This window comes from Suillus subaureus (assembly GCF_016647635.1).
Source record: "Suillus subaureus strain MN1 chromosome Unknown BJ212scaffold_34, whole genome shotgun sequence".
Lineage (NCBI taxonomy): Eukaryota > Fungi > Basidiomycota > Agaricomycetes > Boletales > Suillaceae > Suillus > Suillus subaureus.
The window spans coordinates 82,091-100,995 of record NW_024538590.1 but is presented as its reverse complement, the minus strand read 5'-3'; the positions used below and the strand labels follow the sequence as shown (position 1 = coordinate 100,995).

Genomic DNA, 18,905 nt, shown 5'->3' with positions numbered 1-18,905 from the left:
ATGTCAGAACTGTTGGGTGACATGATAGAAGTCTTGTATTAAGTAGAGTCCCGTCGAATAAAGGACAAAAAATCGTGCTTGAAATTTTCCCAGTAGCTGGCAAGCTCAGCGTCGAACCTTCATAAACGAACCAAGATCAAACTTCATGAAGCTTAAGCGACAATAGTGTCAACATACCACGGCCAGCTCTCTTTCTCCAGCAAATTGTTTTCCAACAGTATGCGACTCAAAAAGCCCTGTTCGATAGCAAACAACCAAAGCTTGAAGTTCAGCTTGTAGTTGGTAGTCGTGTAGTTGTACCGGAAAACCGACGATTTGATTGTCTTGTAGACGGTACCCATTCCGTATTGTACTCGCTCCAAAGCCCAGCCGTTGTAGATAACAGGGTCGCACTGGAAAACGGAGGAAGAGGGGTTCATTTGTGAACGCAAAGCGACCCCACGCGTATCCAGAGGCAGTTTCCAAGTATAACGGTCTCCGACGGTGCGGTCTGTGAAAGGATAGAAGGGGGAATTTTGTGGAGAAGTACCGGCCGGTAGTGTGGAAATCCATGCGAAGCCGCGTTCGCCGTACTTGATCTCGACAGTAAGGTCATGCAACGGTCTTGCCCTCCAAACTGAAAGAGTCTCTCTCTTTTCAAAAGTCCCCACTGGATACAAAGAATAAGCTGCGTCGAAGGCTATGAAGTTCATAACGCAGGCTGTATGCACATGTGCAAATCCATCGTAATCAGAAATCAGCAGAATAATCCTATAATATTTCGGGACTCACTGGAATGAAAATTTATGATGGCATCGAATGGGCTCGTCTCGCACACTATAAGTTGGATCTTCAAAAGACCATCCCGGCCACGTCTCTCGATTGAAAGTACAGATTCGACTCCTCTGATTTGGTAGTATAGTAAGAGCTCGTCATCATCAAGTGACTCGTCGCGGATTTGAGTACCATCCCATTCATCAGACACGATTTCACGGTAATCCTTAGGTTGAGTCGAATCTGGCCTAAACTTATATCCTTCTTTATCAACAAGATAGTCCAACACTTCTCTCACGTGCCCTGGATGCACGTAAAGGTCCATGTCAGAATCGGGATAAAACGTCCGATCCAGAAATTGAAGTGCGTTCGAGCCCGCAATAAGCGTCCCGGTACGCGCCTGTAAGCTGCGAAAATTGAGAGGTTCGGAAAGAAAGCGAGAAAGATGCCGGTGTATATTGTAGGCACGATGTGAGAAGTCCTTGGATGCAGCGTACGCAGTACGACAACTGCGACCAATGCGCACAAGCGTGCGGGGCGAGACACAAGAGAAGATGGTGTCGTAGATTGGAGCGCGACCAAATAATTCGCCTACGGCACATTCGTAAGCAAGTCGAGGTTGTCGTTGACTGGTATGTTTGGTTGGGATTCGCAACATGTCACCGTAGAATCAACTGAGGACTACAGTCAATATCTGAAGCACTCATTAAATAGAAGACAACGCACCCTCGAGTAATATTTGACAAGTGGGCTGTAGTGGGTAGACGAAGACAGACAAATCTGCGGACTTTTGAAAGGACGACTTACTTTGTAGTCAGCCGCAGCCTCGTGCTACGACAGCTCTGATACGTACACCGTATACGCATCATGTTCATTTACGAAGTCTCAGTGCCAATGAGCTGTACATCAAGCCTAGTTGAACGCGCTACGGTGGTTGTTTACATGTAGTTGGGTGTAGTTACGTATATACTATCAGTTCATGTGAATTCGGTGTTCCGACTTGCCGCGAGCGCTACTAGCAGCTTAAAGTACTGATCAATAGCAACACAAGCAAAGCACAAGGATCAAAACCACATTTATCTCCCATATTTCCACCAAACATTCCCGAAGTCAAACAATCGAGGATCCATGTCTCTGCAGGGTTTGATTTCTGGATCTGAATGTGCCGTACCACTAAACCCGCTGTCGCAAGTTCTGAAACACACAGAAGGAGACAGAAGCTTGCAGCAGGTCTGTCAACAGTGCTAAAACCCGTAATTCATTTGACAACAATTGCGAACAGGATCGTGTAGCTGGTTCTTCATCATCTCGAGTCAGCTTTTACTACATTTTCAAGTTGCTGTCATATATATTCATTTCATCCATCAGCTCCAGCACCTTCCAGGATCAGCTCCAGCCCAAGCCGCCGAACAAGATGTCACGATGGCACGTCAGTTCTTCGAAGGACAGCAAAGATTAGGTGGCCCTGCACTTGTTGCACCTCCGTATCTTCATCCTGAGGAACTTGCCCGCATGGCAGAAATAAACAGACTTCCAGAATTCAGTGAAGCATGGGCCAGAGAAAGATATCAGCCTCCAATACAAAATAATGTGACCCAAAGCTCGTGGGCAAATGAATTTGGCGGCGCTCAGCAACGACCCATTAGCGGTTCCGTCATGCAACATCCTGTTGCACAGATGCAGATGCCTGAAAGTGAGTTGCCCTGCGTAAACTTCTGAATTTTGAGTCAACGTTAGGTATACAGTTCAGAGACAGCAATTCATCGGTTCACATGGGATGTATGGAACACCCATGGGCTTGTACGGGAATATGGGACAGCCATTCTTCCAAGGATTCAATACTACTCCCCCGAGTGCAGATGCGAGCAAAGGGAAGGGTAAAGCCCGTGAAGCTGACTATGAAGCTGCGTTTGCCCAATACGCTTCCCCGTTGCAAAATCAACAAGGATCCACCTCCCGGATTGTTGAATTGGACGATAATGCGGCTACTTTGGAGCAGGCCATGGAGAGCGTCAAACTTGGAGATTCTGAACTGAAGACTAACGAGAATTTCAAGGAGTTCGTCATTTTATTATTATTACGCGCCTACTTAGATATCTTTAGCGCCTGGAATCACTTGCAAGACTCGGATATACCACCTCCCGCAGAAGATATCGGCAAATGGGAAGCACAATTCAACCAGCTCATGGGTCGTGATCGTGAGGAGCTCGACCAAGATTACTCTACAGCCATGCAGGAAGCTTGGAATGGCGGATTTGGAAACTTAAATGAGAGTGCCCTCGAATCCAGGTATAACGATGATGGGATACCCATCCTGAGCGAATATGTGTTTGGTGAGTCCGATTCGACACATCACACCCTCGTTTGTTCAACTATACAGAGTCAAACAACAAATATCTTGACCCATCTTCGTCTGGTCGGTCGCCGCTGAGCGAGGCAAAGGCTTTTTTGGAGCAGGGTGGTTCGTTATCTGAAGCTGCCCTTCTACTCGAGGCTGCTATTCAGAAAGGAGAGCTCGGTGAGGGCGGATATGAAGCATGGATACTCCTTGGCGAAACCAGAAACATGGACGAACGTGAAGACCTCGGCTTGCGTGCACTGACCGAAGGTGTTCGCTTATCAGAAGCTGCCAACGCCAACGGAGTAGGCATGCTGGTGCGTATTACATCTGGAAACTTCTTTCAGCCCCCTCTCATGACAGATTGTTGCAGTCCTTGGCGATCTCATATACCAATGAGTCTTACGACCGGGCCGCTTATAATATGCTGTTGCGATGGTTAGGAGCTCGTTTCCCTGATTTTCCTATATCAGATGAGACCCGAAGGGCTGTCTCGTTACACTCACCATGGGACTCTCATGAGAAACTTACAGAGACCTTCCTTACCCTGGCACGACAGCAGTATAATCAGGGGATTGTTGATCCTGATACTCAGATTGCCCTTGGTGTACTATTTTATGCAACAACAGACTACGAACGTGCGAAGGATTGTTTCGAGAGTGCCTTATCACAGCGCCCTGGGGTATGGAAGTTCCGGCCGCTGTCATCTCATTGTCGCTGATAATAATGACCAGGATTACCTACTCTGGAATCGATTAGGGTCTTCTCTTTCTAACGGGAACAAACCTGAGGAAGCCCTTGGGGCGTACAGGGAAGCTTTGAATTTGCGCCCTACTTACACTCGTGTTATTTATAACGTTGGGGTAGCGTGTATGTTTTCTAGTTAATCCCTACACGTTCTCAAGCTAATCTCACGCATAGGTCTTAACATAGGAGCACACAAAGAGGCAGCCGAACACTTTCTGAGTGCACTTAGCATGCAGGAAAGCACGGGCGGTGGTCAAACTAGTGATCAGTTATGGTTGACCCTGAGGCGTGCCTTTATCGCAATGGTGACTATGTTCAGTTCCATCATGTCTAGATGCAGCATGCTGAGCCTCTTCGTTTCAGGATCGCAATGACCTTGCGGAGTTGGCTAAACCTGAGAGCCGATCAAATTTAGATCTCTTTCGACAGGAAGGATTTGATTTCTAGTAATTTGGCCAATGCGGTATAGACAAATTGATGCAGTACGCCACATATAGACTGTAATCGGAGTTTTGTTTGGTCCTTGTATCTGCGATGGCACATGGTGCTGTGTTCATCGGCTCAATGTTCAAACGTTCAAATCTCGCTGCTAGTGTCCCCCTGGCAGATATCAACATGGAGGTTCGCTCTTGTACGACCACTATTTGAGTGTCGATCCACAAGGACTGCGTATATTTCTCTTTTTAATTTTACTCCAAGCTCATCCACAGGCGTGTCTCGTGCCTTGAACACATCGAGATTACGATGGGTCCACACGTTGGTCAAGTGAGTAGCCTATACAGTGGCTCCGGCTGGTGCACTTTTATCTTATCAGGTTGAGAGAAATTGATCTTGTTGAGTTGCCTCACTTGCCATTGACGACCCTAGATGGTGGCATGCATGTGCCGTAAGTTTTTATCTTGGAGCGGAAGCTGAACTTTTTAAGTTATCTTCCTTGCTGTGGGGTTATGTTGACATTGACATGGGATTGCGGGGACAATGCACGCTTTCATCTATCCATTTTGGTCACGGCGCTAATGGCTCAATAGCAATATAAAATGGCCCCTCTCTGGCTAGCTTTTCTCCAGCAATCCACTCTACTATCAACTGCCTCACAAACCAGGTGAGCTATCTGACTCGGATCTGACCATGATTGGCTGACACCGTCTTGCAGCTTAACCGCACTCACCACCATCATCATGTCCAACAGCAACACTGAGCAATGCAACTGCGGCGTCGCTAAGTGAGTTTTGTCTCGCGACATTTCATTGACCGAATTCTGACTGTCTGTCAACAGCTGCAACTGCCTCGCTGGAAGCTGCACCTGCAAGAACTAAACACCACGCGCAAGTGCACCTGCCTTGCCGTGTATATATAAACATAAAGATATCCGAAACCGTTTGACGTGACTTGTACCGTTGTATTGAAATGCCAGAATCGTTATAGTCTCTTTATAAAGCTGACAGTAAAGCTTGACTGCAACATCGATCCAGCCTGCCGATAGCGCTCGTTGAAGAAATCGAAAAACGCACAAATGCTCTTGAGTCTCTACATAGGCTTTACATTTCTAACCATAAGTTACTAACGTTACCGTCACGTGAACAGCTTGAACGGATTTAGTCTCTACCACCCTTAGAATCATGCTTCTATGTTTGCCACCTGCGAAAATTTCTGTCTCTGGCTGCGAGCCTCCTTCAGCAGCATCGTGATGAGTGTTTAAAGTGTCGCTCGAATTTCGCTGCAGGTGGCCGACTGTTCCATCCAGTTTCTGTTGTTTCTACTAAATACCAACAGACTCGTTCTTTCGAGGCGCGTACTAACTTCAAGGACTTGGCCTTCGTACTACCGTCCACCCTGCGCACCAATGGACCACTATATATAAGTAAGTCACTAGTACAGGATGGCGAGGGCTGGCCTAATATAAGTATCACGGAAGTCGGGACTGTCGAGTGACGACTGACGTACATCAAAATCATTCTCTCTCAAGGAGATAGTCAGAAGTACTGGTCATGAGTCTACTTATTATTATCGTGCATGGAAAGATCTCTAATTATCAACTTCGGGCCGTCGTGGGCGTAGTTGATTGCTCGACTCAGGTCATTCCTGGGTCATAGGACCTCGATGGTCGAAGCGAAGCTGATTCGGCCCGACTATAACGATGCATGGCTTCAATATAAGAGACGTGGTGATATACGGCTCTAGCAACATCCACTGCCCACCTTCATCCAACGTCAGTCATGTCTGGAGTAGAGATGTAAGTCGACCATGTACTGGGATATAGGTAGTAGTATGATGAATCTCACTTGCAACGGCATCTAGTCATTCCGTCCCGCGTCCTACTGGGGTGCCCGCCCCGGTAAAACTTAACAAGATCTCCTGTCAATTGACACAAGACAAAGTATTGATTACTTGTTCCTCTTGTTTCCATTTGCTGACTTTCGTTGCGCTTGAAGGCTCGGGGAGGAGCCCAGGCTATGTGTAAGTTCTTGCCCTGAATGTCACTTATCGTGCGATTAACTAAAGGCGTAACATAGTATATGCCGTTGGTATGACAGAGGAAGACATGAATAAGCCTCAAGTACCTTCATGACAACTTGTGGTTTTCACATTGCCTTAACTATTCACTAGATTGGTATTTCCCCCATCTGGTGGGAAGGTAATAATATCAGTCCTGTGTGCAGATGTTGGTGCTGAAGTACGTTTTTCAGGTAACCCATGTAATTCTCATCTCGTGTGTTTTGCTCCCCGTTTGCGAGTGTCCGGTAAATTAATACCTGTGTAGCTCGATTTGTCCAAGAAAGTTAAGGAGGGCTGCACGGAGGAAGGTTTAGTTGGCTTAACCTTTAACACCATTGGTGTTAGGTGTGTCTGGTCATTTTCCCAATGAATATGTACTAAAGCTAGGCAGTGATGCTATAACAATGGGAACAGATGGTAAGGTGTCTTTGATAAATTCCCTTGAACATATCTGATTGCATCTGCTCAGGAATGCGGTACTCGTGTGTATCATGGAAGTCACTGGCATGATATCCTGTTGATATAGCATACCAGACTTCCAAGTCGTGATCTCATTGCGGACTCCATTGAAGCTGTAAATGACCTCCCTGAGGCTTTAATTCAACGCTGACTCGGTTTTTTTATTAGGTCACACTTGTGAGAGGCTCCATCTTTTGGTAGCCTCTGGATGCTCAAGTTACTTGATTTGTGCAAGGCGCAACATTACGATGGTAATATCTCAATACCAGGTTGCGACAAGAACATGCCTGGTGTCTTGATGGCCGCCGCTAGACACAATAGGCCGACCATTATCGTGTACGGTGGTACAATTCAGGTTGGGACGCGCCATGTCGACTGCCCTTCCATGGGGTACGAGAAAGGCGGGACTGTCAACATCTCAGATGCCTTCGAGTCTTATGGTGGGTGGTTATCCGGCTCCAAATACCTCCAAGCCTTGAACTGGAGTCAGGTGCCTATGCGGTTGGCCTCATCAACGACGAGGAGCGATTTGATGTCGTCAGACATTCATGTCCTGGCGCTGGTGCCTGTGGTGGTATGTATACGTACGTGTTTCGTCGCTTTTAAGCAGAAACCTCCTCATATGACCTAGGGCCAACACCATGAGTTCTGCTCTTGAAGTCCTGGGTATGTCTCTTCCCTACTCCTCGAGCACACCGGCAATGTACCCTGGTGAGTTAGAAAACGCTTATGTTGCATGTAACGTTGTGAATTTGCGTATCAGAGAAGGCACAGGAATGCTTCAAAGTCGCCAAGTATATGAAACGTCTTCTGGAGCTTGATTTGAAGCCCAGAGATATCCTCACCCGTCAATCTTTCCTGAATGCAATCACTATCGTCAACGTCCTCGGTGGCTCAACGAACGCTGTTCTTCACTTGCTGGCCATAGCCCGTGCCGCCGATGTTCCCTTAACCATCGACGACTTCCAGATGATTTCAGATAAGACTCCATACCTTGCTGATTTGAAGTACTTTCAAATTCATAATTCGATTGCGTTCTCTCACAGTATTGTCAGGCCATCTGGAAAGTATTATATGGAAGACGTTCACAAAATCGGTGGCATACCCGCAATCATCAAATATCTTCTTAAGAACACCAATCTCATCGATGGTAGCCAGATGACTGTTACCGGAAAGACCCTCGCTGAAAACCTCGTGGATGTTCCTGAGCTCGACTTCGATAGCCAAGACATCATCAAGAAGCTTGATAACCCCATTAAGCCCTCTGGTCATTTGACTATTCTCAAAGGTAGCTTGGCTCCTGGAACCGCTGTCGCCAAGCTTACAGGGAAGGAGGGTTTGCGTTTTGAGGTGATTCACAGTTATTCGTTGATTCCATGACGTCATAGCTAACGGACACTGGTCGTTCAGGGTGTCGCTAAATGCTTTGATAGGTATGGCGTAACGCGAAACCTTGTGCTTAGCTTGCCTTATATAATTCATCTTTAAGTGTGCACGACTTTTATCCTGCGCTTGAGCGCGGAGACATCAAGCACGGGATGGTCTTGATATTCAGATACCAAGGACCGAAGGGCGGGCCAGGAATGCCAGAGGTTGGATGTTATTTTTGATATTATTTCTTCCATGCTCATATTTGACTGCAGATGCTGGGTACACTTGCATTTTGAACAAGCTCTACAGTCCCCCTAACCCCTTTACACACAGGTCCCACCGCCGCTCTTATGGGTGCTGGGCTAGGAAACTCAACTGCGCTGATCACGGATGGTCGTTTCTCTGGGGCATCCAGAGGTTTCATCATTGGTGCATTTTTTACCCAAACTTCGCTTGAAGACCAAGGCTTATTTCCGACCCACTAGGTCACGTTGTCCCTGAGGCGACCCTCGGTGGTCCAATTGCTCTTGTGGAGGACGGCGATCTCATTGTCATTGATGCAAAGAGTAGGGCCATTGACTGGCAAGTCGGCGAAGAAGAGAAAGCACGCCGAAGAAAAGCATGGGAAGTCTCGGGCAAGAGTGCCCTCAGGGAGCGGAGAGGTATCTTGTTCCGATACGCCCGTGATGTTGCTGTAAGAGGTTTAGTTTGATTATTCGACATCGCTTGCTAACCGTGCTTTGTAGCCTGCTAGCGAAGGAGCCTACTGCGATTGAGATGTCTCTTGCCACGGTGTATGAGAGGGTATCGAAACGATTGAGTAACATGGTCAATAAACATTATGCGTTAAGTCAACATGTCATCGGTAAATACAGAAGTAAAATATTTAACATGTTTTCGGGCCTCTTTGTTGGTACAATCAGGTATCTGGACTTTGAAAATACAATGTCGTCATCACCCCAATATCTCCGCAATACTGAACACACGTACAGTCCAAGTATACATGTCATAATCCTAACGGCTGAACAGATTGTCATATCCTCTACAAGTGCATTGCATCCTGGTCGGGTATTTGCTGAAAGCAGCCTCATGAGAATTTGGTCCATGAATAAATGCGCTGCAGCCTAGACATGACAATGTCCCAAATCACCTGCACCGCTGCGGACAAGATAAAAAAACTGTCTCGTCTCACGACATATTTACTTGCTGCGCGCGTCGACAATGCACCTCTATTTGAAAAGTGTAAGTGAGGGAGCAGTGATGGAGTGTTCCGAGCAAGGATTTCTCATGGGACGGAAGGATAGGATCCGACACTGATCCTGGTCTAATCATACCCATCTTCACAGCGGGCAGTGGGTGCCGGTGACCGCTCGTCCTTATTTTAGAGCATCAATGCACCATCCTCGTGTCTATGTGAGTACCCTGCCAGCATGATAATGCGGGATTTCGTCTTCTTTGTGGTCCTATCACATCACAGGTGACCACTCATCCACGAGGTTGGCCAGTATCTGGGAGTGGCCGTATGCAGCCGGCTGGGGCCCGCGCGGTTGGTATAGCGCCACGAGACTGAAGACACAGGAAAACACATACAACAGTACGCATGAGTTCTGTATCTGTACCATGTACGAGTGTGAGGACGCTGTGACGCCTGTGCTTAGATAGTAAATGCGAACCTGGTTTGGAAACATAAATATTACTATTGGAGTCGACGGTTGGAATTGACCACGAAACAACACCCGGGTATTCTGTCTGTCATTAATGATAATGAAGTCATGATTATTGTTCAGGAATTCAGATCTAATGTCACTGGCAGGTCAAGTGACTTACATAAATATATACAGGCTATCGCAATGAAAGATGCAAAAAGGAGAATATTTGCGAAGCCCGACTTCGCGGGTTCGTCGCCAGTGTAATCCCTCTTTGTCCGGTACCGCTTCCCCAATCACCTGCATCTCGAATGACATTTGCGATGTGCTCCGAACAGTGCAGACAACAGCCAAGTGGATATGACCCATAATCCACCACTGAACACCCCTCCGACATTAGAATCTCACCGGAGTAGCTTTTACTCGACTTCGTATCGTAGATGTACAGAACGAGGACACCCCATCCGGCGCATGCTACGACAAGGCCCCAAAGGGAGATGACGACTTTGCGGATGCTAGGGTGTGCATGCAACGGAGAAGGCTGAATCTCTGATCGATTCGTTGGACCTGCATACACATCCAAGTCGGACACGCCACGCATGCACCGGAAAGTAACGGAGTTCAATTGTGAATACCAGTTGGAAGTAGTCGCCATACGGGAGGCCGAGAATGGAGGGGGTAACACATCATATACGCGAAATAAGTATATGATAATCTGTATGAGATGGGCCTCAGGAATGCGTGGGTCCGTAGGCCCCCTATATGTCCCCCTCGACAACCTCATCATCTTGATCCGTGGACAGGAATTAGTTGCAGAACGAAGCCTCTGCTTGCTATTCAAACCAGTAGTTCACCATATTCTAGCGTAGATTGTGTCCTTGATGTCCACACTGCCTGCATCTAATGTAGTTCAGTCAGGATTTGCGATGGAGTAGCAACACGACAAATTTCTTCACCATTTTATAATTCTGATATTTGCAGACTAGATATATCATGATGTGCCGCGTATATGGTCCAAGACCTGATATCGACTGCCATAACATTATTGCTGGATGGATGTGCGTGCGCAGTGCTCGTTGGGTTCTTGCAAGATGGCTGGATCTGGGGGTATAATGTATCGTTCCGTCTCATTGATCTCTTTGGGAGGATTCCGATCTTTCGATTTCCGGCGTTTAAGTAAATACCAAATGAGGCCAGCGATCCATGCGATGCCCAGCACACCTCCACATACGCTGCCAGCAATTATTGGTGTCAAAGCTTTGTGTCTAAGTATGATGTGAGCTGAACATTTGAATGCAAGTCGAAGGGCCAAAGGACACGTACCCATTAAGGGAAGCAGCTTCAGAGGAGTTCTCTGCGCGAGCTGCTCGAATTTTCGTTGCAATGCCATGTCCCTCCCAGTGCATGTCTCTTCCGCCTTCTGTTCGGCGGTAGGATAGATCAAGTGGCCTTCAAGATCTGTCTTCGTACTCTCTACTAATGTCCGATTCTTCAAGGTCGAAGGATAGGAAGTGAGGAATGTATGTGGTTGACTCACGAGCAAGTCTTGCCGCAGTGAGCCGCAGAGAGCTCCGGAAACTGCCGTGGAGTGGTAATGTTTAAATTAAAATTTAGCACCCCACATAGTTTCTAGACCATGAGTCTACCCAAAGTCTGTCTGATTCAAGCCCGCGCCGCATGATGTTACTATCATCTCACCCACAGTCAACATTCATCCCGCGTGCCTGCCATCAGGATCTTTACCTTCATCTCTTCCGATCCATGCAAGTCTCTCACACTTACCTGACTGTCTCCATGTTTGTCTAGTATTTCCTACCCGCCCGCCAATACTATCATGATATTGTCTGTAGCTCCCAGTCTACGGCTACCACTCCTTCCTCCAGGCGAATATAAACACGACGACAAGCTGACAAGGACGACGGGATTGGCGTGATGGCGGGATGCGTACGGTAGCTGACGTAGACGGCAGGGTGGTGTAAGACAACAGACAGACCTTTGATCACCTAGACCTTTCACTTGTTTGAGTATCAACGAGTATCCAGTATGCCTCTCACCGCAGTGCAGCAGTATCCCATTGGTTTTTTTTTTTGGTCAGTCACTGCCCTTTTGTGGCGCTCCGCCAATGTCCCTAGGAGGTTGCTTGCAAGACCTGCATTATTAATGGACGCTCGCAATATCGACATCGATCCTCAAACCGAGTCGTTTCAACATGCCTCCCTATAGCGTTTGGATGAGGCTCGTCTGAGCCAGAGATTACGGATGCTGGAGTTGTCGCTCCCATCGGTTTCTCCGTGCTCCCTTGCATTAACCGATTTGGTGCAAGTAGACCAACAGGACGGAGGCGTGAAGCAAGGTCAATAGACGCCTCCGATCCTTAAATCTTAGGTGAATGTGTTGAGTATTGGAAGCATATTTCGGGTAGGCGTAAGGCGCGTTTGGCAGGATGGTCTTGAGTTGGTGCTTTTGTACAGTGATGCCGCATGCTGATCGATTCGTTCGTGTCCTGTCGTTGTTCTTCGTCGCGCTTGACTATATGATACATAGTTCTTGCAGACCACAGCGATGTCACAGGCTTGGATGCGGATTTAGCAATATGACCGTGGGTCAAGGCCATCGATCGCCCCTAAACACCCTTCGAGGCCTGCCAAGAACTGTTCCGTTCACCTGATTGCGACAGGCGAAAATGCGAAAACTTCCTGCCTTGGACCACATGTTCATAACCTCAACATAGTTACAGTCTATAATTTTGGTATGCATCCTTATGTACCCTATAGGTTCAATGCTGATTTTCCACTCGACAGGAGTCAAGTGAGTTGAAGATGGAGGAAGGGCCTCAAAGGCTTACACTGTGACTGGGCTCAAATATTGCCATCAATAGCTGCGTGCTATTTGGCGTATGCATTTACGCCATATTTATCCGGAAAAAAGGGCACATTGGTTCGTGTCATTACTCGTTCAATTATTCGCCGGCACTTACCCTTGGATCAGGATCATTCCTCTTTCAAGCATCTACCACTTTTCAATAGCGACAGTGCACAGCATCCTTTCCCTTCTATATGCTCTGCCACCAAATCCTGCTGTAATATCCGTCCCCGACGGAAGTACGTTGTACTTTGCCAGGGTTACGGCCTTGTCGATGACGATGACAGGATTGTATCTTTTCAATGTGGGTATCATATTTCTGTCGTGAATTGCACTTTATTGTACTTTCTTTCAGGTTCTTGTTCTGCATTTATTACTCGTGAGTAGTAGCTACCTGCGTTTGGAGGTGTTTAACCTGACACTCCTGACAACAGATCTGGAGGCTTTATTTGGTTTGGGATCATAACTTGATCCTTGCTATTGTTATGGTAAGATATCTTTCCATTACTTATCGCGACTTTTACGAGCGTCGAGATTGCTAGCTAATTCTGGAAACTGAACACCTCTGTGCGCCTGTTTACTTGAGTTGACCGGCAGTTAAAGTACTAACATTACTTCCCCGCGTAGCGACTGCCATCGCGGCCTGAGCTATGGTCATGTGGTTCGGTGTCGTTCTTACACTAGATTCCGAGACTTTGTTGAAAGCTTGTTTCACGTTCAACTTCGTTCTCACTGTTTGTCTCATATCTGGGATCGCCTACCGTCTTTGGCGCACGGGAAAAGATACGTTTGGTTTGACTGGTCATAATGCCTACAAGCCTGCTATATACACCATCATTCAGTGCGGTGGGACCTGTGCCTGCAGCATCGTGGTAGTGTGCGCTCTATACCTTTCTGGGAGCCGCGCTGGCTTCGCTCAACCAGTCCAGGTCAATATCGCCGAGGAGATCCGTACCTGCCATGACGACACCATGGATTCACGACCTACTACCCGGAGGAATCAGAGTTTGCCGACATATAGTGACACTGAGAAGGGACATTAGCTAGGAGTATTTCATACGTTTTTCCTTCTAATGAGGGAGGAAGGGCGGACATGCCAATAAGCATGGATTTTGCAGTGCTTAGTGTTTGAACCGTGAGCTTGAGGAATGAATTAAATATGAGGACTTCAGGAAAAACTGACAACGTTGGGCACACGCAACAACTGTAACATTTGGTTGTAATAGAGAAGGAACGCCTGTCTTCATTCGTTTAAGGGCTGCCCAAGGGAGGCTGGCCCAGCACAAACGGTATGATCAATAACGACTCCGAGTTCTATTGACACATCCCGAAGACAATATCGTAAGAGATACGGAAATGATGAGCGGTCAGATATTCAAGGATTTAAGATATTCACCTATAAATTACAGACTGGCATTAAGTTGGCATACTGAAGGAACCGTTCTTTGGGATCAAAGACCGAGCTCGGTATATTCTTGAACATTAGGGCTAGGGATGCAGACGACGTGCGTAACCACTGGAGTTATGTGTTAAAGGTCGCATATATAGAACGAAAGATGAAGAGGAGGCTACGAAGAATTAAAGTGCGATGGGGTTACTTGATTTGCAAAAGTCTGGCCCTTCACTCGGGGAATCGATTTTGTGCCTGAAGAAGAAAATCAATAAGTGGTGGATCTGGACCATTTGACAAAATGCTTATTTACTTGGATTTGATGTGCTGCTTGACACCTTCCAACATGAAAGTCCGATTTAAGCCATTGCAACGTCGACAGCGATATCCCAACTCGGTAGAAGGTTTAGACTTCTGAGTTGTGCCCGACTTTGAGGGCTTCCCGATCTGATGGGTAACGAAGAACTTCGTTGCTGGAGGCGGTTTCTCGATGGCGCCTTGGTCATAGCTAAAGTCAATTCCTTCAGTCGGAGTGGTGATTCTATGCCTACTACGTGTGAAAAGAAGGTGAAATGAAACAGAAAAGGTGATAGCTTACGATTTCATATGATTAATCACGGCAACCTTTGTAGTTGGGTCTCCGTAGTATGAATCGCATTTGTTACAACGCCACACTTTCTGAGTAGCTCCGGGATATTCGGGCACACGCCAACTTCGGATGACTTGAAGTTGTGCGTCACTCAAGAACTCCCAACGAGGCTCTTTGTGCGATGGACCTTGTTGGTCGACGTAATGAAACACCTAGAAGACAGTAAGCACAGCGTCAAAGTCACAAACACGGGACGAACGCCCTGACGCCAGTTCATTGCCATCCGGTACGATCCTCCATTCTCTGGCTTGGGTGGACAGTTGGAGCAGAAGAAGCGACACTGGAGACTATCCATTGTGGTTGCAGTCGTAGTTTTGGCGTTGAGACCGATTAAGCCTAACAAAGAACGTGCAGCGGCAACCCCACGCTGGGAGATCGAAAATGTACAAGATGATATCGACGCCGATCTTGCGTAATTTCGGGCCACGTCTTGATTGTGAGAAGACCATCTGTGATGCAGCACCTTGTCCCACGTAATCAGTGGGAAGGAGCCCAGGCGAGTGCATTGGAAAACGGAGGTCGCCAGCTGCAGTAACATATCATCAGGGGCATCGATTCCTTGGCTTTGTAGCGTCGTAGTATCTTGCAGTACATCAGTGGAGAGGGCCAGTAGTCGTGTCAGTTCGAGCTTCCTTTTATGCACACATTCAGCACAAAACTCGGGAAATCTTTCCGCGAAAGCAGAACAAGGTTGAATATCGCTTTCTTCATCCCCAGTGGGTGGGCTTTCGATAAATTCTGCAACATCACAGAGCTTCATGAAATCTTGGGGAGGAGGTGTGATGACCTGTGGCAACGGCTGCACGTATTTCTGATACATAGCCAACAGGCGAGACTCCCGGACATACGATACTTTTCTTTGCTTCTCGAGGCGCCATTCTTCCTGCAATTCAGCAAGCTTACGCTCGACTTTTGGAAACAAACGCTCCCAGCCTGGAAATCGACGATATGAAGACAAATATTTTCAAATGTAATAGATCACTGACGTGCATCGGTAAGCTCTTTGTCCAGTACGCCATAGTGATGACGCTTGAACATGCGCTCCACATCTTCAGCATTGTGGCCGAGATCGGCCAGTCTAGCTTCAAACCTAGGATAGAAGATCAAGACATAATTAGATGACGAGTCGATGGGATTTACTTACAGCTTTGTATTTTGGATACGAAGCTCACGGGCACGTGACAATTGACGTTTACCGTCCTCGTTAGCCCAAGCGCTACAGACCGCTATATGCTTCGAGGTTGTTAGATTTAGTAAAATCACTTGTAGGAATCTTACGTCGATATCGGAATTAACATATTTCTTGCGTGATTGCTTGAAGTCTTCTAATGCTTGCTCAGCACCTGGTTTGAGGTACACCTCCAACTCTTTTGCCATTTTCAGGACGTCATCTAACCAAAAAAACTCGCAGTCAGTGACATGAATACGATCATCTACACCGACTGCATAGGAACATCAGATACAGATAAATCATAGTAAGACAGCACCCACTGTCACTGGATGGGATCAAATCCATCATGATCGGATCGTATTTAGAAAATTCAGATTCAGAGACGCAGCGACCAAGACAGACTAGGCTTGCCAAATTGTTAGCTAGATAAAGGCATGATGACAAAGTAGTACTCACTTTTCATCGAGGCAGAGGGAACATACTCTGCGCCTGATACCAAAGTCTATTTGCCACATTCCCTTCTCGCCACATTCCTGAGCTTGTGGTCATGAAAAGTACAAAAGATGTAGACGGAAACCAGACATACTTGACAGTGAAAACCACCAAATAATAGGTTAGCCCATTCCATCTCAGACATGCCAGGTAGGCAGTCAGGAACACCACCACGGTTGACGCGAGCAGCTTTCCAAACTGAGACTGCATTATTAGATGATAGAACCTTATGGAAAGCCTTGTTGGTGCGGAACAGATGTAAAAGATCTACTGGTTCCAAAAGGCCAAAGATCTGATTGAAAGTGGAGGTCATAATAAATAAGATGGATGTGCAACGCTCATTAACTGACCTCGAGAAGAATATGGGTTGGCACAGTAACAATAAGACAAGGAGTTTTCTTTCTTCTGCTAGAACCTTTTGCTACTGGTGCCGCTCCCGTATCGGTTACTTTGTCTGCCCTAGCACGCTTTGTCGCGGGTCTATCTGGAACTTGAAAGCAAAAGTTGGTGAACAGTAATTGCTATGTCTCTCCGCCATAGTCACCTGCACCGTCTTCACTGGGCGCCTCACCCAGGCTGCTGTGCTCGCTAAATTGGCTACTACTATCTTCCACTGAGTCTGTGTCCAGGTTCGTAAATTCGGAGTCGTCGGAATCCCAGCACATGCGAATATCGTCGGGAGGGTTCCAACAGTAGGATGTACTAGAGACGCCCATGACGATTTGAACGTAGTATGGAGCGGCGTAAAGCGAACCTGAAGAAGTCGCGCTTTATGATGTGTTGGCGGCTTGACTCAGATTTAAAGGGTTCGGTCATTGATGCCGAAGGTGACGAGAGGTCGCTAGATCAGATGGGGAAACAAAATGTATTCATGTAGCGTATTGGCCCGGGAGTGGCGGAGACTGATCATATTGCGAGTGCTCAAAGCTCGGTGGTGCATCTTTAAGTGCTCAAGGTTGAGCGTATCAGTCACGGAACGCGGTGGACGGTCAAGTGGTTCTGATATCTATATAGCAAGTACTGCCAGAGTTGGGCGTTATATAACAGTGTCACGGACTTTAAAAGAAACACCAGCGGCATATCAAACAGCAAATTCATACTTAGCGATAGAACTTTTTGCACCCGGGAAATGGCTCAATTCACTACAACAACCGTTACTTATCCGCTAGCAAAATATTCGCGATCATATCCTACGAGCTCATCATCCTCTCAGAACCCTGCTACAGATGCAGAATGGCAACATTTCGTCCACCCCGTTATTAACCTCTACTTGGACGTGAAGAAATCTTCCGCAGGAAATCTTGTTTCTGTCCGCCTTCGAATTGTATGGAATTTTGACAGCAGCATTAATAACAAGGACGACGATCAAAGAGAGATCACACTTGTAGGCTCTTTAATTACTGAGGGACAACGAATCCCACTAAATAGCATAACCCTCCAGGAGGATCTTGATTTGCTCTCCTTCTCGTCGATCTCAAACTCGAGGACGAATCCTGGGCAACCCGACCATGGTCTTCCTCTCAAAGCTGTCTATCGAGATACTGTTGTTGGAATTCGCTATCTGCACCCGAGAACAGTAGACTCGACCTGTCAACCAGTACATACGTGCCATTCGCTCCAAACATTTTACCAAGTTTTGTTTTAGGTATATCGGCGCTTTCAGATCACATTTACCACTACAGCGAGCGCAGCTCAGTTTATCGATGCCGTCCGACCTGTTTGTCCTTGTAGATTGAATCCACAGCCGCAGCCTCTGGTCACTCGTATCCCTACTGTAGCTACGACAGGCCTTCTTGACGACATTTCCCGTCGAGGTACTATGCTCCCAACTGTTTCACAAGCTCGGCCGTCAATTGGCGGAACTCCCCTCAGGCCAGCGCCGACTACACTTCTTTCAGAAAATCCATCATCCGAATCCGATTTACCGGCATTCGCACCATCGACGCCGGTTAGGTTCACACCTGTGGTTCTGAGCAGCAGTTCTACGAAAACGACATCCGTGGCTGCATCCTCTCACGATAGTACCTTCGTTACGCCTCCAGAAACACCTCGAATGACTATCCCAAAGTCCAGCCAATGCCAAGCGCCGTCTGGCTCCATCAACTCTACCTTACCTGATTCTTCCCAGCCATCCTCATCTATTCGTAGTAGTTCAAACACGATGCCCCCGCCTCCACTGCCTTCGAGCGTCACACGATCTCTTCAATCGGAAAGTCGACCATTAGAAGGTCGTAATTCAACTCGGGCCCAGCTTGTTGCATCACTGCATGACACTCCGGCCCTTCACAAGCTATCCCATGCAGAGTTAGAATCCATCGTAGCACAAGTCATCAGAGAGGAAGGGTTTGCCCAACTAGTAAGTGTTCTCGAAGTCATCAAATGAGAGAAACCATAACCTCAGATGGCGCTGCTAATTGGATCCTCCAGCTTGCTTCCTTAGACACTATGTGGAGAGTGAAGGGTTTTCTTGGTCAATGACGCCTGATAGTCTTGAACATATTCATTTCTTGCCATCCTTCGAGTAGAAACCT

At 47.2% G+C, this 18,905-nt stretch overlaps 8 protein-coding genes across 8 annotated transcripts; 3 read left to right on the top strand and 5 right to left on the bottom strand.

The window, feature by feature from the left end:
* Positions 1 to 152: 152 nt before the first annotated feature.
* On the bottom strand, positions 153 to 1,411 carry BJ212DRAFT_1484444 (uncharacterized protein; the record flags this gene model as incomplete). Its single annotated transcript, XM_041340799.1, has 2 exons — positions 153 to 700; positions 772 to 1,411. The coding sequence occupies 2 exons, from the start codon at positions 1,409 to 1,411 to the stop codon at positions 153 to 155; spliced, it is 1,188 nt and encodes a 395-aa protein (XP_041189148.1).
* A 341-nt stretch (positions 1,412 to 1,752) lies between these two features.
* Positions 1,753 to 4,458, top strand: BJ212DRAFT_1379368 (TPR-like protein). The gene is made up of 10 exons (XM_041336590.1): positions 1,753 to 1,983; positions 2,036 to 2,065; positions 2,122 to 2,446; positions 2,499 to 2,811; positions 2,857 to 3,086; positions 3,134 to 3,408; positions 3,465 to 3,773; positions 3,826 to 3,961; positions 4,013 to 4,143; positions 4,202 to 4,458. Exons 1-10 carry the CDS (start codon positions 1,882 to 1,884, stop codon positions 4,283 to 4,285), a joined length of 1,935 nt encoding a protein of 644 aa, XP_041189147.1. The 5' UTR covers positions 1,753 to 1,881; the 3' UTR covers positions 4,286 to 4,458.
* A 1,596-nt stretch (positions 4,459 to 6,054) lies between these two features.
* Positions 6,055 to 8,940, top strand: BJ212DRAFT_1484442 (dihydroxy-acid and 6-phosphogluconate dehydratase; the record flags this gene model as incomplete). The annotated part of the gene is made up of 22 exons (XM_041340798.1): positions 6,055 to 6,071; positions 6,137 to 6,215; positions 6,271 to 6,295; positions 6,352 to 6,395; positions 6,446 to 6,473; positions 6,526 to 6,548; positions 6,600 to 6,679; positions 6,726 to 6,751; positions 6,804 to 6,816; positions 6,869 to 6,908; positions 6,962 to 6,970; positions 7,029 to 7,233; positions 7,284 to 7,377; positions 7,425 to 7,504; positions 7,557 to 7,800; positions 7,849 to 8,143; positions 8,204 to 8,226; positions 8,283 to 8,385; positions 8,437 to 8,443; positions 8,498 to 8,593; positions 8,650 to 8,858; positions 8,911 to 8,940. The coding sequence occupies 22 exons, from the start codon at positions 6,055 to 6,057 to the stop codon at positions 8,938 to 8,940; spliced, it is 1,770 nt and encodes a 589-aa protein (XP_041189146.1).
* Positions 8,941 to 9,581: 641 nt separating this feature from the next.
* On the bottom strand, positions 9,582 to 9,997 carry BJ212DRAFT_1466717 (uncharacterized protein). Its single transcript, XM_041338976.1, has 2 exons — positions 9,838 to 9,997; positions 9,582 to 9,777 (listed from the first exon to the last, which is right to left on the bottom strand). The coding sequence occupies exons 1-2, from the start codon at positions 9,850 to 9,852 to the stop codon at positions 9,631 to 9,633; spliced, it is 162 nt and encodes a 53-aa protein (XP_041189145.1). The 5' UTR covers positions 9,853 to 9,997; the 3' UTR covers positions 9,582 to 9,630.
* Positions 9,851 to 10,756, bottom strand: BJ212DRAFT_603118 (uncharacterized protein). The gene has a single exon (XM_041343633.1). The coding sequence runs from the start codon at positions 10,595 to 10,597 to the stop codon at positions 10,007 to 10,009; it is 591 nt and encodes a 196-aa protein (XP_041189144.1). The 5' UTR covers positions 10,598 to 10,756; the 3' UTR covers positions 9,851 to 10,006.
* Positions 10,757 to 10,852: 96 nt separating this feature from the next.
* BJ212DRAFT_1484441 (uncharacterized protein) lies at positions 10,853 to 11,216 on the bottom strand (the record flags this gene model as incomplete). Its single annotated transcript, XM_041340797.1, has 2 exons — positions 10,853 to 11,075; positions 11,134 to 11,216. 2 exons carry the CDS (start codon positions 11,214 to 11,216, stop codon positions 10,853 to 10,855), a joined length of 306 nt encoding a protein of 101 aa, XP_041189143.1.
* A 3,034-nt stretch (positions 11,217 to 14,250) lies between these two features.
* BJ212DRAFT_1302560 (uncharacterized protein) lies at positions 14,251 to 17,090 on the bottom strand (the record flags this gene model as incomplete). The annotated part of the gene is made up of 12 exons (XM_041333286.1): positions 14,251 to 14,317; positions 14,376 to 14,609; positions 14,661 to 14,863; positions 14,911 to 15,644; positions 15,698 to 15,801; positions 15,856 to 15,944; positions 15,990 to 16,153; positions 16,203 to 16,288; positions 16,339 to 16,415; positions 16,469 to 16,666; positions 16,725 to 16,858; positions 16,919 to 17,090. The coding sequence occupies 12 exons, from the start codon at positions 17,088 to 17,090 to the stop codon at positions 14,251 to 14,253; spliced, it is 2,262 nt and encodes a 753-aa protein (XP_041189142.1).
* Positions 17,091 to 17,503: 413 nt separating this feature from the next.
* On the top strand, positions 17,504 to 18,852 carry BJ212DRAFT_1570169 (uncharacterized protein; the record flags this gene model as incomplete). Its single annotated transcript, XM_041342040.1, has 4 exons — positions 17,504 to 17,758; positions 17,816 to 17,971; positions 18,020 to 18,730; positions 18,802 to 18,852. 4 exons carry the CDS (start codon positions 17,504 to 17,506, stop codon positions 18,850 to 18,852), a joined length of 1,173 nt encoding a protein of 390 aa, XP_041189141.1.
* Between the last annotated feature and the right edge of the window lie 53 nt (positions 18,853 to 18,905).

Bases quoted from the DNA above. Each gene is read 5' to 3' on its own strand.
- BJ212DRAFT_603118 (XM_041343633.1), bottom strand. From the start codon at position 10,597: ATGATGAGGTTGTCGAGGGGGACATATAGGGGGCCTACGGACCCACGC.
- BJ212DRAFT_1379368 (XM_041336590.1), top strand. From the start codon at position 1,882: ATGTCTCTGCAGGGTTTGATTTCTGGATCTGAATGTGCCGTACCACTA. The intron at 3,774-3,825 runs GTATGGAAGTTC...AATAATGACCAG, and splicing joins CCTTATCACAGCGCCCTGGG to GATTACCTACTCTGGAATCG. The intron at 3,962-4,012 runs GTATGTTTTCTA...TCTCACGCATAG, and splicing joins TTATAACGTTGGGGTAGCGT to GTCTTAACATAGGAGCACAC.